The sequence below is a fragment of the Centropristis striata genome, chromosome 5, assembly GCF_030273125.1.
Source record: "Centropristis striata isolate RG_2023a ecotype Rhode Island chromosome 5, C.striata_1.0, whole genome shotgun sequence".
NCBI classification, from domain to species: Eukaryota; Metazoa; Chordata; class Actinopteri; order Perciformes; family Serranidae; genus Centropristis; species Centropristis striata.
In genome coordinates this window covers 23,879,026-23,892,079 of record NC_081521.1, presented here as the reverse complement: position 1 = coordinate 23,892,079, position 13,054 = coordinate 23,879,026, and the positions used below count along the sequence as shown (strand labels likewise).

Below are 13,054 nucleotides of genomic sequence, written 5' to 3'. Positions count from 1 at the left end.
GTATTTTTAATTTAGCTGTAAAAACATTTCAGCAAACCTCATCATGCCCTAAAAACATTACAGTGAAATTACTGCACTATCCCAAATTGCTGTAGCTTCCAATCCCAGGAGTTTCTGTTTTCAACACCACCGCAGCATTACAGATTACATCAAGTTCAGTGCTTTATATTTCATGCAAGACAATAGTTTAAGTCCTCTGAGATTTTCAGAAACAAGCCTCTGCAAAGAATATTTCTTAAAGGAATTATTTTAAAATTAAATTATTTTTTGAAGTGGGGTTGTGTGAGATACTTAAAAACATAGTGAAAGTTAGTGCATGACCAGCGGTTGCCGGTCGGCACTACTCCATTATGGAGTTTTAAATGGTTAGTTTGGATTTCCAAAAGTCACACAATAACACAAACTACCTAACAGTGTTAGAACAACAACTGCTGTTTTCTGCGAAGTAAAACTACTGTGTTTGTCAAAGCAGTTTTAAGAGAGCATAGAGGCTTCAGTTCAGTTCTGACAGTAAAGCCGTGGAAATATTCAATATAACATACACTTAAAATGCACAATATATTTTGCTGATTCCCACCAACTGGAGTACATTGCTTAGCTTCCACCCAGTCCTCCTGCCTGATTTTCAAAACTGGGGCCATGTAGTTAATACACTGACTATAGATCAGTTTCCATGCAAACCCAGTTAAAAAAAAGATTTATCCCTAATCATTGGTTAAACCATAGGTCCCAACCTCTAGCAAGCTTTTAATTTAAGGCAGATTTCCTGCATTTGTGTCTGTGCAACAGTTTATGGTTTGGCAGATGTGAATTCAGAGAATTTGTATCAGAAGTGGCTGCACCTATTATGCTTATCATTTTGGCTAACCACATATGCGTTTGTCCTTATGCAACCTGAACAAAACAACTCCATGATCACCCATATCTTGGAATGGAAATTGTTTTCCAGTATCAACACATGGGTTTGTCTCTTTGGAACATGAAGCCCCTGCTTTTTATGGATCTGAAAATAAATTCCAACATTATTGTTCAGTTTATTGTCCTTTTAAACCTAGGTTTTGCTTTGGCATGCCCTCATTCACTTGCCTATGCTCATCTGATTTTACCACATTGTGGGTTTTGCATAAATCTCAATACCACCACTTACTGTGAGTGATACTCATCAGTCCCGATAAACCAGGAGCAGGAAATCTGTGGTATCCAGGAGCATCAGCTCTTTCTCATAATGGAGGCCTCTTGCTGACTTTAGAGATAGATAATTCTCAGCTTGGCATGTTGTTCTGCTTGGTGGAAAATGGAGCTTGGCCATAGATGTTTTTGCAGAATCCACCCTGTTCAAACTCCTCTCCACAGAGACAAAACATGTCTGGTATGTCACAGATTCAGGACAATGAGCAAAGGCAAGTAAGGTTAAATCTTTGAAGTGTGAAAGGCCAAAAGCCAATCAAATTACATTATTACTCTAATTTCTACATTACATTTGCAACACAGAATTTCTCAGGTCTATTATTAATTACTAATATTATTACTAATATAATTACTATTATAAATGATATCTGTACAGTATAATTTTCAAGGAAGTGTCATAGTTTGAGTTCAAACCTGCCATTGTGACATGACAGATCGTCTCTCCTGCATATCAACGCTCTGTGTACTTACAGTAACTACAAAGAATATTCCACTGAAGGTGCTAGAGTGTAAGTGCAACTGACAAACTGTGAGGAAATTATTGCCCCTTATGACAGGCTTCTTGCCTGCCTACATGCACTGGTGTCCTCTCATTTATTGCCATACAGAATCTAATTAGATCAGTTCCACTGATACAGGGAGTATGTTACCTCAACCTGGTCTTTAAGAGGGGAAGGCCAGAAATAAAGAGGAGGTACTGTGGCTTTTGTCGATACTGAAAATTGTTTCCATGCATCAGTGACTCTGCATCCCAGGCACTTCCTTTCTGTGCTTGATTTTCCCACTCTTATCAGATGTGAGAACCTTTTAACATCACAGGTCCTCGTGTTCATTTCAGCAGGCTTACATATCTGCAGCCTCTGAGATGTTAAAGCCACCTGTTTATTGTTTCTATGCTCCCTACCTCAGTAGCTCCACAGCTCTCCAGGGGTAATGACTGCAAATCCCCAGGCTTTGCACACCCAAAATGTTTTCTCATAAAACATATGAAGAGGCCAAGAAAAACAGTAGTGGCTGGAATCCTCTACGAATGCATTACATTCCCACATGTCTCCCAAATAAGTCGAGAATCCATGTGATGAGTTTTGCGCTGCTCCCCTATAATCGACACTTCATAAGCAGATGTTGGCAGGCAGAAAGTGTGCATACAGAACATTTAGTGACATATGATGTGAAAACATATGTCTGACGACCAGAGGTAAAAGATGGAGAAAACAGGAGGAATGAAATTATGTAGTTTTCTGGAAAACACCACAGGTTTCCTGTTGGAAGACTTAAGTAGGTTTTACAGTTGATTTTTTATAATGGCATTGCTAATTAATAAAAGGTTAAAAAAATCTAAGTAGTTAAATGTGTTGCATAATGCATTTAGAATACAGTGAGTTTATTACCTTGGTCAGCTGCACTATAGCAATCTATCCATTTATATTTATGACTACTTAAATTCTAAACAACAATCCATGATCATATGTTATCACACTGCAACGTCAGGCTCACTAAATACTTCACATAAAAAACCCAAATGCTACCTTTAAACAGGCATGCATCATGTGACCGCTAAATCACACACAGTCAACTTTCTGATAGTGTTCTGTCTCCACAACTCTGGTCAGGGGAACAAAAACAGAATATGGTCTTCATTTATCTGGAATTCTCTCTTTTTCCCAGCTTAGGGAACGTGCCAGAGAATTGGGGTATGGCACAAAACCCTAGCCTTGGGGAATTTGGGAAGGAACCAGAGGGCAATCATGAGTCAGAAAGATTTAGGTTTACTGGATGCCTCAGTAGCAAAGTACACATCCAAGACACTTACTGTATATAACCCAGAGAGTGAGAAGATAAACAGTATGGGGGATTTTGGCCCTCTATGCCAAAGCATGAAAATAAAAGCCTCAATCTTCCCACGTCATGCATTTGTTGCACATTTGTGTATTCTACCTCAAGTTCAGCAGCAAAGACTATCTTATTTTTCAAATTCTACATCTATTAGTTCATCTTTGGATAATCATTCTAACATGCAATGATGAAATAATCGGTCAGACAAGATTACTACAGGTTTTTCCTCTGTAATCCTCTGCCCCAGTCTTTTATGATGGTCTGATGTTTGATAGAAATGATCGCCCCAGGATCCAACACACAATGAAAGGAAATTGGAGTTGGAGGCTCTGTGAGGTAAGTTTGTTTTAATTATAGTGATATAAGCGCTGTAGGTAGGCTACGCCCTCACATAATCTGCTGCGTTTTCAGTTTTCATATGCTCACTCATTATCTCTTTCAAGTTCCCAAAGGCATTCACATTTAGCTTCCAACTTTAGAGCCCAACTAATCATGGATTTCTAGGACCAATGGTGACATAAGGAAATAAAAATGTTTTCTGTACATTACTGTTACACTATTATGTTATAACGTATATACAGAATGGGCTAAGTAGTTTGTTAAGTTGTTGTTTTATGTTCCAAAATGCTGATATATATTTTCTTGACACTGGCTATATTTTGCTTCAGTGACAGCTTTTTGTCTCTTATTCTGTGCTGCTAGCCAAGACATTGTAGATCAGAGTGTGCTCTGCTGGATGAACTTTGTAATAAAAACATTTCTAAATTACCAAAGCATATTTTTCTGCATTATAGACAGTGTTGGGGAAAATTACCTTTAAGACTAACTAGTTACTTTACTAAGTTACTCTTTATTGAAAGTAGCTAATAACGCACATTTTAACCACCTTTTTAAACAAATGTAATCTATTTAATAAACCATGACCACAGCATACAAAAATGTAAAGTGCACATGTGATTTAAGACTAGGCCAAAACCTTACGTAAGAATATGGCTAACCGCGTTTGGTGTGAAAGGTTAGCGTATTGTGTCTCTTCCTGTGTTTATGTACTCATAGTGTCTGCTTGTTGCTCTCGCTAAATACAGTTAACTGTGTTAAAGTTACACATTATATGGGATGGTTGTCTGTTTTATTTAACCATACGCTAGTTTTTCTTAAGCACTTATATCTCTTTCCTTCTTGTAGCCACTTTAAACGCTAACCTCATCTGTTTAGGTTATTCAGCTCTGCTAGCTACGTAGCTTAGCAGCTGTCTTTAGCTTTATACATACTTACTGATAATTGTATAGATTAGTGTGGTGTTTTAGTTGTGTTGGAGGCGAGGCTTACTGAACTGGAAGTGCAGCTCCCCATTGGATGTCCAAAGGAGGCATAGATGTAAAAAAGCTTTTATATCAGCGCATTTACGCAGAAACCAATATATCTATGATAGTCCAGTATTGCCCCATACAATCAGCAGGCCAATATATCAGTCAGTCCCTATTAGGCACTTTATGTGTCTCACAAACAAAAGTGGTTGGATTTAATTGAGTTGAAATAAATGACATACATTAAATACATTTCAAAAGGAATCTGACCTGGTCCTCGCCAATATGACAGGCTTTTTATAGATTGGTTTTAAAACAATCACTGACTGCTAGATGTCTCACATACACTTGACACTACCTCTATGATGCTCACACAAGCACAAACTGCAGTCTTTATTATTTTGGCTTGTTTCAGTAGATTTTTCCTTTTAGTCTGGTCTAGGAGAAACACATGTTAAATTTGACTGTCAGGTCTGAAATCAGGTGATTGGATCAGTCAACAGCATTCCACTGTTATTATCGATAAAAGGTTTTTTTTTGGCCACATTTTGAGGATCATCGTCCGGTGCCTATGACCTCCTCTGTTTGACAGTTGAGATAGTATGCCTTGGATTTTTAGCCGTTCTTTCCACTTCCATCAATCTGGAAGAGGTTGACCTTTGTTTCCTCTGTCCAACACAGTTATTTTCAAACCTCTGCAGATAGAAGGGCAAGCTTGTCTTCGTACTCTTCAGAAGGTTCACAAGAATCCTCTGAAATGATGTTGGGTGTCTTCAGCATACCTCCACCTACAGTCTGGACAGTCTTCTTGATCTGCGGGAAAGGTGGCGCCATCAACTTTGTTGGTCCTGCAGGGTCTACAAGGTAATTCGCAACTGCTCAGCTCGCTTGCATGTTTATTTAAACATGTGATATTTTGGCTGATTGATTAGTTTATTTTTTTTACCCTTACTCTGGAAAACTTTACTGGTGTTGACATCATCAAAAGTAGTTGAAAGAAAACAGAATCCAAAAGCTCAGAATCACTTGCAGACCCTAGTGCATTATACTGACGGCGAGAGACACACCTGCACAGAGGCACTTTAGTAATGAATCATACAAATGCATTTGGGGTTCCTGTGTATGGAACAAAAGAGATAAATATAAATGCTCCCCTGAGTCCCCCATCTGCCCCCCCAAACCAAAATACCTCAGAATGCAGATGTAGATTAACAAAGACCCCTGTTACACACATGTACACATTTCTGTACAGTCTAATTGCAGTCATCAATCACTGAGATAATGTTTGAACAATCCCACTGAAAGCCATTTGAATGTTAGTTTTTATGCTACGATTTCAAACAAAAATAAATATATACTGTAGTATATATTTATATACCCTCAGTAATGTAAACAACAAATGCAATTAACAAACAAGTAAAATCATTAACTGCAATTGCATACAATTTGTCTGACATTTATACATTAAAAGACTGACTCTGGATATTTACATACACTCTAACACTTGACACAGCCTATATTCCTCCCTAAAGACAAAGTAATACTGCAGATGGAATGTGCAGCATAGATTGACCATGTGTATCGAGCTTCACCTGCAAAATTTTTCTCTGGGAGACCCCTTCCAACCAGATTAAGATTAAGATTAATTACTTTATTAATCCCACAACAGGGAAATTCAACCTCTGCATTCAACCCATCCTTTTTTACACACAAGTGAACACACCATGCAAGGAGCAGTGGGCAGCACATTACTGCGCCTGGGGAGCTGTGCAGGGGGGTTAGGTGCCTTGCTCAAGGGCACTTCAGTCCTTGACCTGTCAGTACTGGACTTCGTACCGGTGACTCTCCAGTTACAAACCCAATTCCTAAACTTTAGGCCACGGACTGCCAGGAGGAGACTGAAGATCAGTTCAATTCTAGGGGCTATGACTGACAGGGGCCCTAAATTATTATCATTACACACCTGTCGCCTTCAGAGAATACTTTCTTCGCAGTTTTGTGACTTTTTTCCACACAATGATGCTAAGATGACACAAAAACAGACTACAGTTCATTTTGGATGTTGTTTTGGTTATGTTACAAATAGTATTACATTTAAGGATGTATTAGCATTGCATAGTTTGCAGTAGTGAAGTGGTGGGGAGTGGACCCAAAATCCCTGTTGGCGCTGCTGCTCAAAATGACCACAAAGAAACATAAAATTATTAGGAAGACACCAAAACAACTACAAAGAAATAAAAAAATAAAAAAAACAAACATCGAGAAGGGACAAAACAACTACAAGGAGATACAAAGAAATTACAAAGAGACAAAAAAACAACCACAAAGAAACACACGATAACTACAAAGACAGCAAAACAACAGAAATGAGACACTAAAAGACATCATAGTCAGTGAGAAAGAGTAAAACAACTACAAAGAGACACAAAATAACTACGATTTACGACGATGACCAGGCTATGGTCACAGTCATAAACTATGATTAGGGCCAAAACACAGAGTCCATTAGAAATTTACCCTAGCAAAGAAAAGCAAAAACTCCTTCATTCCCACTACCATAACCATCTTAAATAAAAGGTGCTGATCCACACACACACACACACACACACACACACACAGACATTTTGCTGCTTTGAACATATTTTTAATGCGTAATTTTTTATCCTGCATAAATTAATTTCATTTGGTATTTTATTCTGTTTTTTAGGAAAACATGTGGTATGTCTATTGTCCGAGTTTGCTTTTTGCACTGTATGTTGTTGTATGTGAGACGATTTTCTGTCATGACAGACAATAAAGTTCTCTGATCCTGATTCTGATTCACAAAACAACCATATAAAGATGCAATACTGCCTCAAAAAGGGGTAAACAACCATAGACAAGACTTAAAGACCAAAAGCAGTTACAAAGTGTCTCAAAACAAATTCAATAAGACACAAAATGACCACAAAGAGAAACAAAAACGAAGTAAAAATGCATGACTACAAAGACTCATCAAAAAACCACAAAGAAAGAGTCGTAACAGCCATAATGTGTGTTTGTGTTGCTCTCGAGTAAGAGCGGTGGCAGGGCCTGTCTGCATGTCTGTGCCAGGGCCCAGTGTCTCATAATCAGCCCATGCTGTGGAGACATAACAATTCTCCTGTGTGGCAGCAGCTCTGTGTGTGCATGGCCTTGGGGTGAGTTTGTTCAGATCAGCAGGATTATAAACGCCAAAACGGTAACCCAGTCTGGAAATTGTTGCATGAATTGATCCTCAGAAATGATGTGAGCACTCAAATGTTCTTAAAACATTCTTGAAACATTTTGTCTGGGGAATGAAGCCTTGAACTTTTGCTCTCAGCTGTTGGTGCATATTAGGCGCAATGCCTTTATTACTGAAGTTGCGAATCAGCACCTCCTCTTTGCCTTTGAGCTGGTTATTATTACTCCCAGACTGTGTCTTATATAACAGGGCAGTGTTTACATGTGAAGCTAAGGTTATAGGTCACATTTGCATACTCTTTGGTGTGTCCAGATTAATTTTATTGTGAGTCATGTGTGTGCATTTGCATGTAATTTAATGGTGAAGTAGCCTAAAATACAACGATAACAAAAAAGACTTATCTTAGTGTACTATTTGGGACAATATTATTAATACCCCATGCTGTTAATCGTGCAAAATGATCTTTAATAATCTTAAACTAGTATTATTTTGCATGCATCAAAAAGAACTCTGAGCAGTTCATGTCGGTGCACATACACTGCTACATTTGACAGAGTGGGTGTTATGGCAGGAGTGGGCGTGTACCCAAGCCTCTCCAAAGTCCTTTACCTTGGATTTGGGCTTTTAGACGGTAGAGTGACTTGGGGGAGCATCGTCGCTCACTTTGCTCCACAGACGGATCAACTTTTTTATATATTTATATATACAAAGCACACTCTGCTGTGTGACTGGAAAACAATTTGTTTTTGTTTGTTTTTATAGAGAAACCGCAGTTTCCTCTCACTGCACACTGCATAGGTATGATTTATGACATGAAGCTGTAAACCGCTGTAAAAAAAAAACCCATCCTCTGATCCGTTATTTGACATCTGGACCGTGTGAGATGAGCTGCACGTGGACGTCTACACTGAAGTTAATGGATTTTCACTCGGTGGTGGGAGATTAATTTGACAAGTGCGCTGCATCCTCATCGGGCTATGATTCATTTTGGGAATATCTGACATGGCAAGGATACTATCCATCCTAGTAAAAATTATGCTTTTTAAAATGCTCGCGTTAATTCTCTTGCAAGGTAAGTTTGGTATCTGCAAGATGCAACAAACTTTTTTTCCCCCCCGTATATTATTATTATTATTTTTTTAATTTCATGACTTAGTGTATTTACTCATAACGTGTGTCTTGTGCTACACAAGGTGTGTTGACGTCCGACCCCTCGGTTACATCCGAGGTCAACCCCGGACGTCTCCCCGGCCAGGTGTCTGGCTCCGGGAGATCAGCGGGTTCACAGCTGTCTGAGGCAACGGAGGCTAAATCCAGACCAAAGCGCTGTACCTGTTATTCTTACAAGGATAAAGAGTGCGTCTACTACTGCCACCTGGACATCATCTGGATCAACACTCCCGAGTAAGACGCTTTTTTTGTTAAGTACTATAAAAAAAGATAGCAACTGCATAACTTAATTCTTCAATGATCCACTCAGTCTGCTGCTGTTGTGCAAGCATCTCCGGGCTTGCACAATAACTTTTTTGTCAGTGGGGATAAAGTGGCAATTAAGACCGCAGATTGACAAGTGGCTGGCTGGAGGTGCAAACAAGCTACAATGTTGCAAGTCACGCCCAATAAATGCTTACCCTGAGGCTGCAGATGCAGTCATGGTTCAAGTGATGACAAGCCTAACAGAGGCTTTACCCGCTCTGAAAGGTCACAATTGAAGAGTTCGTTTTCCACAACAAATTTATTTTCCGAATCCATGTCCAAGGAGTTATCAATCAAACTGATGGTTGGGTTGTTTTAATGAGACATCTCAGAATTTTTTTATTTTGCTAAATTGTGTATTTATAATGTGCAGTAATGGCAAAATATTATTTTTTTTATATTTATTAATTTTTTACTGAATTATGGTTCTCTGTATTTTAAAATGAGAAAGTTGCAGGTTATTACAACTTTTTTCATTGCGTTACTCCGCGTTATATATAATTGTTTTATAATAATAATTAGAATAAATCTGTACTTTTCTGAATCAAACAGCTGGAATTACACTGTATAAGAGTGACAAGGTGCTTATATAAACATGATCAAAAGATGAAGTAGGTTGCATATTTTTATTTGCATGCATGCCCCATGTGCATCAAAGGCACGATTAAAACCAGATACAGTTGTGCAACAAGGGTTGCAATTTACAAGTATTTTCATTATTGCTTAATCTGCTGGTTATTTTCTTGATTTATGGATTCATTGTTTTGTCTGTAAAATGTCAGAGAACGTTAAAGACGTCCATTGCATTTTATTAAAGTCAAAAGTGATGGGGTTTTTTGTTAGTCATAAATCCTATTATATTGAGTTTAATATATAATAAAATAGAGAAAGGCAGGATATTTACACATATGAGAGAAAACAGAGGAAGGTCCCATGGAGAATGCTTGTGTACAGGGTTCAGAATTTTGTACTACTCCCTTCTGAAGATGTGAGAACAGATGTAGTTCCTGCATCATTTCGATGTCTTAAGCAGTTGGAATACTTATTAATTAGCAGCATGGAGCTTTATGAGGCTGAGTGGACAGAGATTACAGAAATCTGTCATGCAATTTTAGTAATCCACAGGGGCACCAGAGCTGGGTTTCTTTAAGGCTTATGGTTGACAAAATTGTACGCAGTTGTGGTGCAAATGTGTGTGACATTGTGGATTGCCTTTAGTCTGCTTTAGCCAAAACCAAATGAATTCATTAAGAAAAAAAAATAAAATTATTCTTAATCTAGATTAATTAACTTTTTCATTAGAGACAGGCAGAAGTGGCCTTTGGCATAAACATCTTGTGCAGTCGTGTACGGTTTCACACTGAGGAAGCCAACATAATTAAGTTTAATTAGGTGAATTGGTCTTGGCAATACCAACGCAGTCATGTTCACATCACCAAAACCCAGGACCCTGTCTTGGCCCGAGGTATGCCAGCAGTTCTTCCTGGGTTATGTTGGCTCTGCAGGTGATGAAGAACAATGAAAAGTAAACTTTACCAGTTGGCATAACTACAGCAAGTAGGCTAGTGTTTTTTTTTCTGTGCTTACATAAAGTGTGTTTAACATGTGGCGTAGCACACCGGATTTATAGCAATACTTAAATAATACTAAAATATCGTTATTCATAATCTATTCTTAATCTATCTAATCTGTTCTTTTTATTCCTTTTTCTGCCACTTTTAACCACATATTAAAATGCCTGGCATGATAGTAGGAAAGCATTCTTTCTTCCTCTTTCTACTTGTGCCAGGATTGCTGTTGGCTGTTTAAACTACACAGCACACTTTATTACTGCTTAGCAAGTTGAGACAAATTAACAAAGTTTTGAAGAATGAGCGGATTATTGACAGATAGCACAACATTCTTGGAAAAGCGATGGGTGTCTTTTTAATATGTGTGCTCATGAAAGATGAACTCCCCCAATAATTCTGTCTGTGGCTCTTTCAAACTAAAGTTTCATAGAAATCCCAGCATGGAAAGTGGAAGAAAGTGCATCACCTTTCTCCATAAAGCACCACTAATGTTGCAGGGGAGCCCCAAGACTATTGCACATGTCGAGGGTGTTCTTCCGGGACACCTTTCCGTGACCTATCCCCTACTCTACAATTAAAGTAATTTTCTCAGCTTGCTATAGTGTTCACAAGGCAGGTATGCAGAAAAAAACATCATTACATTGTCAGACAAAAGTCTCAAGCAGATGTCAGCAGTTCCTGATCCCAAGGTGACACACAAAAGCAGAACTTTGACCCTCAGCTGCCACTTAAGGCTATGAGGTTAATAGGTTATTTTCCCCTGAGGTCAACCAGGTTTACAACTGTTCATTGACATGCTGCAGCAGTTATTCAATCAGATACGGGCAGCAGGCAGTCAGATAGAATCTGTCAAATCCACAGGGGGAAAGCCACTTATAAAGTATGAAAACAGACTTGATAGTCTTTTTACCGTGATGGAAAGACCTTTCCCTGCGTTCTGCACAAATCTGCATCAAAGAGAAGAGATTCTTGCAAGAGATTCTCCTTCAGACCTTATGACTCCTACAGACACAAACATCTTTGCATTATTTTTATTATTTTTTACAAAGTCTATCACAGACTGCCAGAAACAGAAAGTAAAGCGAGGGGAAAGTGCTGAGAAGATAAGCGATGGCAACCTGACACTAAGCATTACCAGTGATATTTCAAACGAGAGGTTTAGAAAAGTTTAGAAGTGTAAAATATTCTGGACTTGGCATAATCATGATCTATGGAAATAACATTTCAAGTTTTCACTTTCAAAAGCCTTTGTTTTTTCATTACCAATACTGTACAGTCACCAAAAACAAATGTTCTCAGGCAAATCGTTTCATCACTAACAGTAGATTGATTCAGTGAACCATCAGTGTTTCTGGACACCCTAAAAGCCTTAACATATCGCCTTCAAATTGCTTTGAACGCACACATCGTGAAGCACGTATGTGCATGCTTTTTCTGAAATTGAAACTTCTCTAACATGTGCTCTGAGCCAGATCTCTCAATCAGTGGTGTGAAAAAAGAATATTTATGACTCCTGGCTTGAGGCTTATAGAAGATATTATGTTCATGTTTGAACACTCTAAAGTTAGATCTACCAAATATTTGTTTTTCAGGGTGTTTTTCTCCATGTCCCTCATAATTGCAGTTACATGTATCCCACATTTTTACTGAAGAACCCACCTCTTTTCTGCCCTCTCAGACGCACAGTGCCTTATGGGATGTCGAGCTACAGAGGACCACAGCGAATCAGACGTGCTGTCAGTGGACGAGCAACTGACCATGACGGGGCGAAGACTCAGCGATGCGTTTGTGCTGTGCATGATGCAGACCCGCAGTGCCATGGTTTTTGCTTGTCAAGGTAATTCAGATTCTTCTCATTGTGTCTCATTGTGTCTATATACATCATCAAGGGAATTAATGAATTAGAAGTGAAGATTATCATGTATTACCTTCATAGAAAAACGATTCTAATGTTGAATAAAACACTGGATTTTCCCTTCAATGTTATGGATTTAATGTGAAATGTTCTCTTTCACAGTCCCCCAGAGGAAAGTCTCCACAGGGTCCCGGGTCCTGGATGACAGTTTGAAGTCTCCCCATCGTCTGCTCCTCTCCTCGGGCGATTGGACTCTTCAACCCTTTACTCTCCATTTGGCACTCCTTCCTGCACAGGTACACTCACATACAAGGAAAAAAACTTTGAAGTTTGACACTGCAGACATTCCTCAGCATCACAACTGTTGGAGCAAGTTCCATCAGGCCGAGCGGTTTCAAGAACTCTTCAGCAAATTTGATACAGATCCCTGGAGGCTATCCCTTTTTTGTTCCCTCCCGAGAGCAGCATGAGGATTACTTCCACCCTGATATAATAGCCAATGACCTTGCTTCTGTCAAGCTTGATCAGACAAACCCTTTGTTTTCACATCTGGTCGTGTTGAAGACTACACTTGACTCTTTATTCCAAAAGAATGAAAGCCTGCTTCAACCTATGA

The 13,054-nt window shown here is 38.8% G+C and overlaps 1 protein-coding gene across 1 annotated transcript; it reads left to right on the top strand.

Annotated features, from left to right (window-relative positions):
- The first annotated feature begins 8,411 nt into the window (after positions 1-8,411).
- edn3b (endothelin 3b) lies at positions 8,412-12,643 on the top strand. Its single transcript, XM_059333031.1, has 4 exons — positions 8,412-8,608; positions 8,730-8,940; positions 12,262-12,420; positions 12,601-12,643. Exons 1-4 carry the CDS (start codon positions 8,539-8,541, stop codon positions 12,641-12,643), a joined length of 483 nt encoding a protein of 160 aa, XP_059189014.1. The 5' UTR covers positions 8,412-8,538.
- Positions 12,644-13,054: the final 411 nt, after the last annotated feature.

What these genes read in the sequence shown, in the direction of transcription:
- edn3b (XM_059333031.1), top strand. Translation starts at nt 8,539, where the DNA reads ATGGCAAGGATACTATCCATCCTAGTAAAAATTATGCTTTTTAAAATG. An exon ending in ATCTGGATCAACACTCCCGA is followed by an intron (nt 8,941 to 12,261) that starts GTAAGACGCTTT and finishes CTGCCCTCTCAG; the next exon opens with ACGCACAGTGCCTTATGGGA. An exon ending in CATGGTTTTTGCTTGTCAAG is followed by an intron (nt 12,421 to 12,600) that starts GTAATTCAGATT and finishes TCTCTTTCACAG; the next exon opens with TCCCCCAGAGGAAAGTCTCC.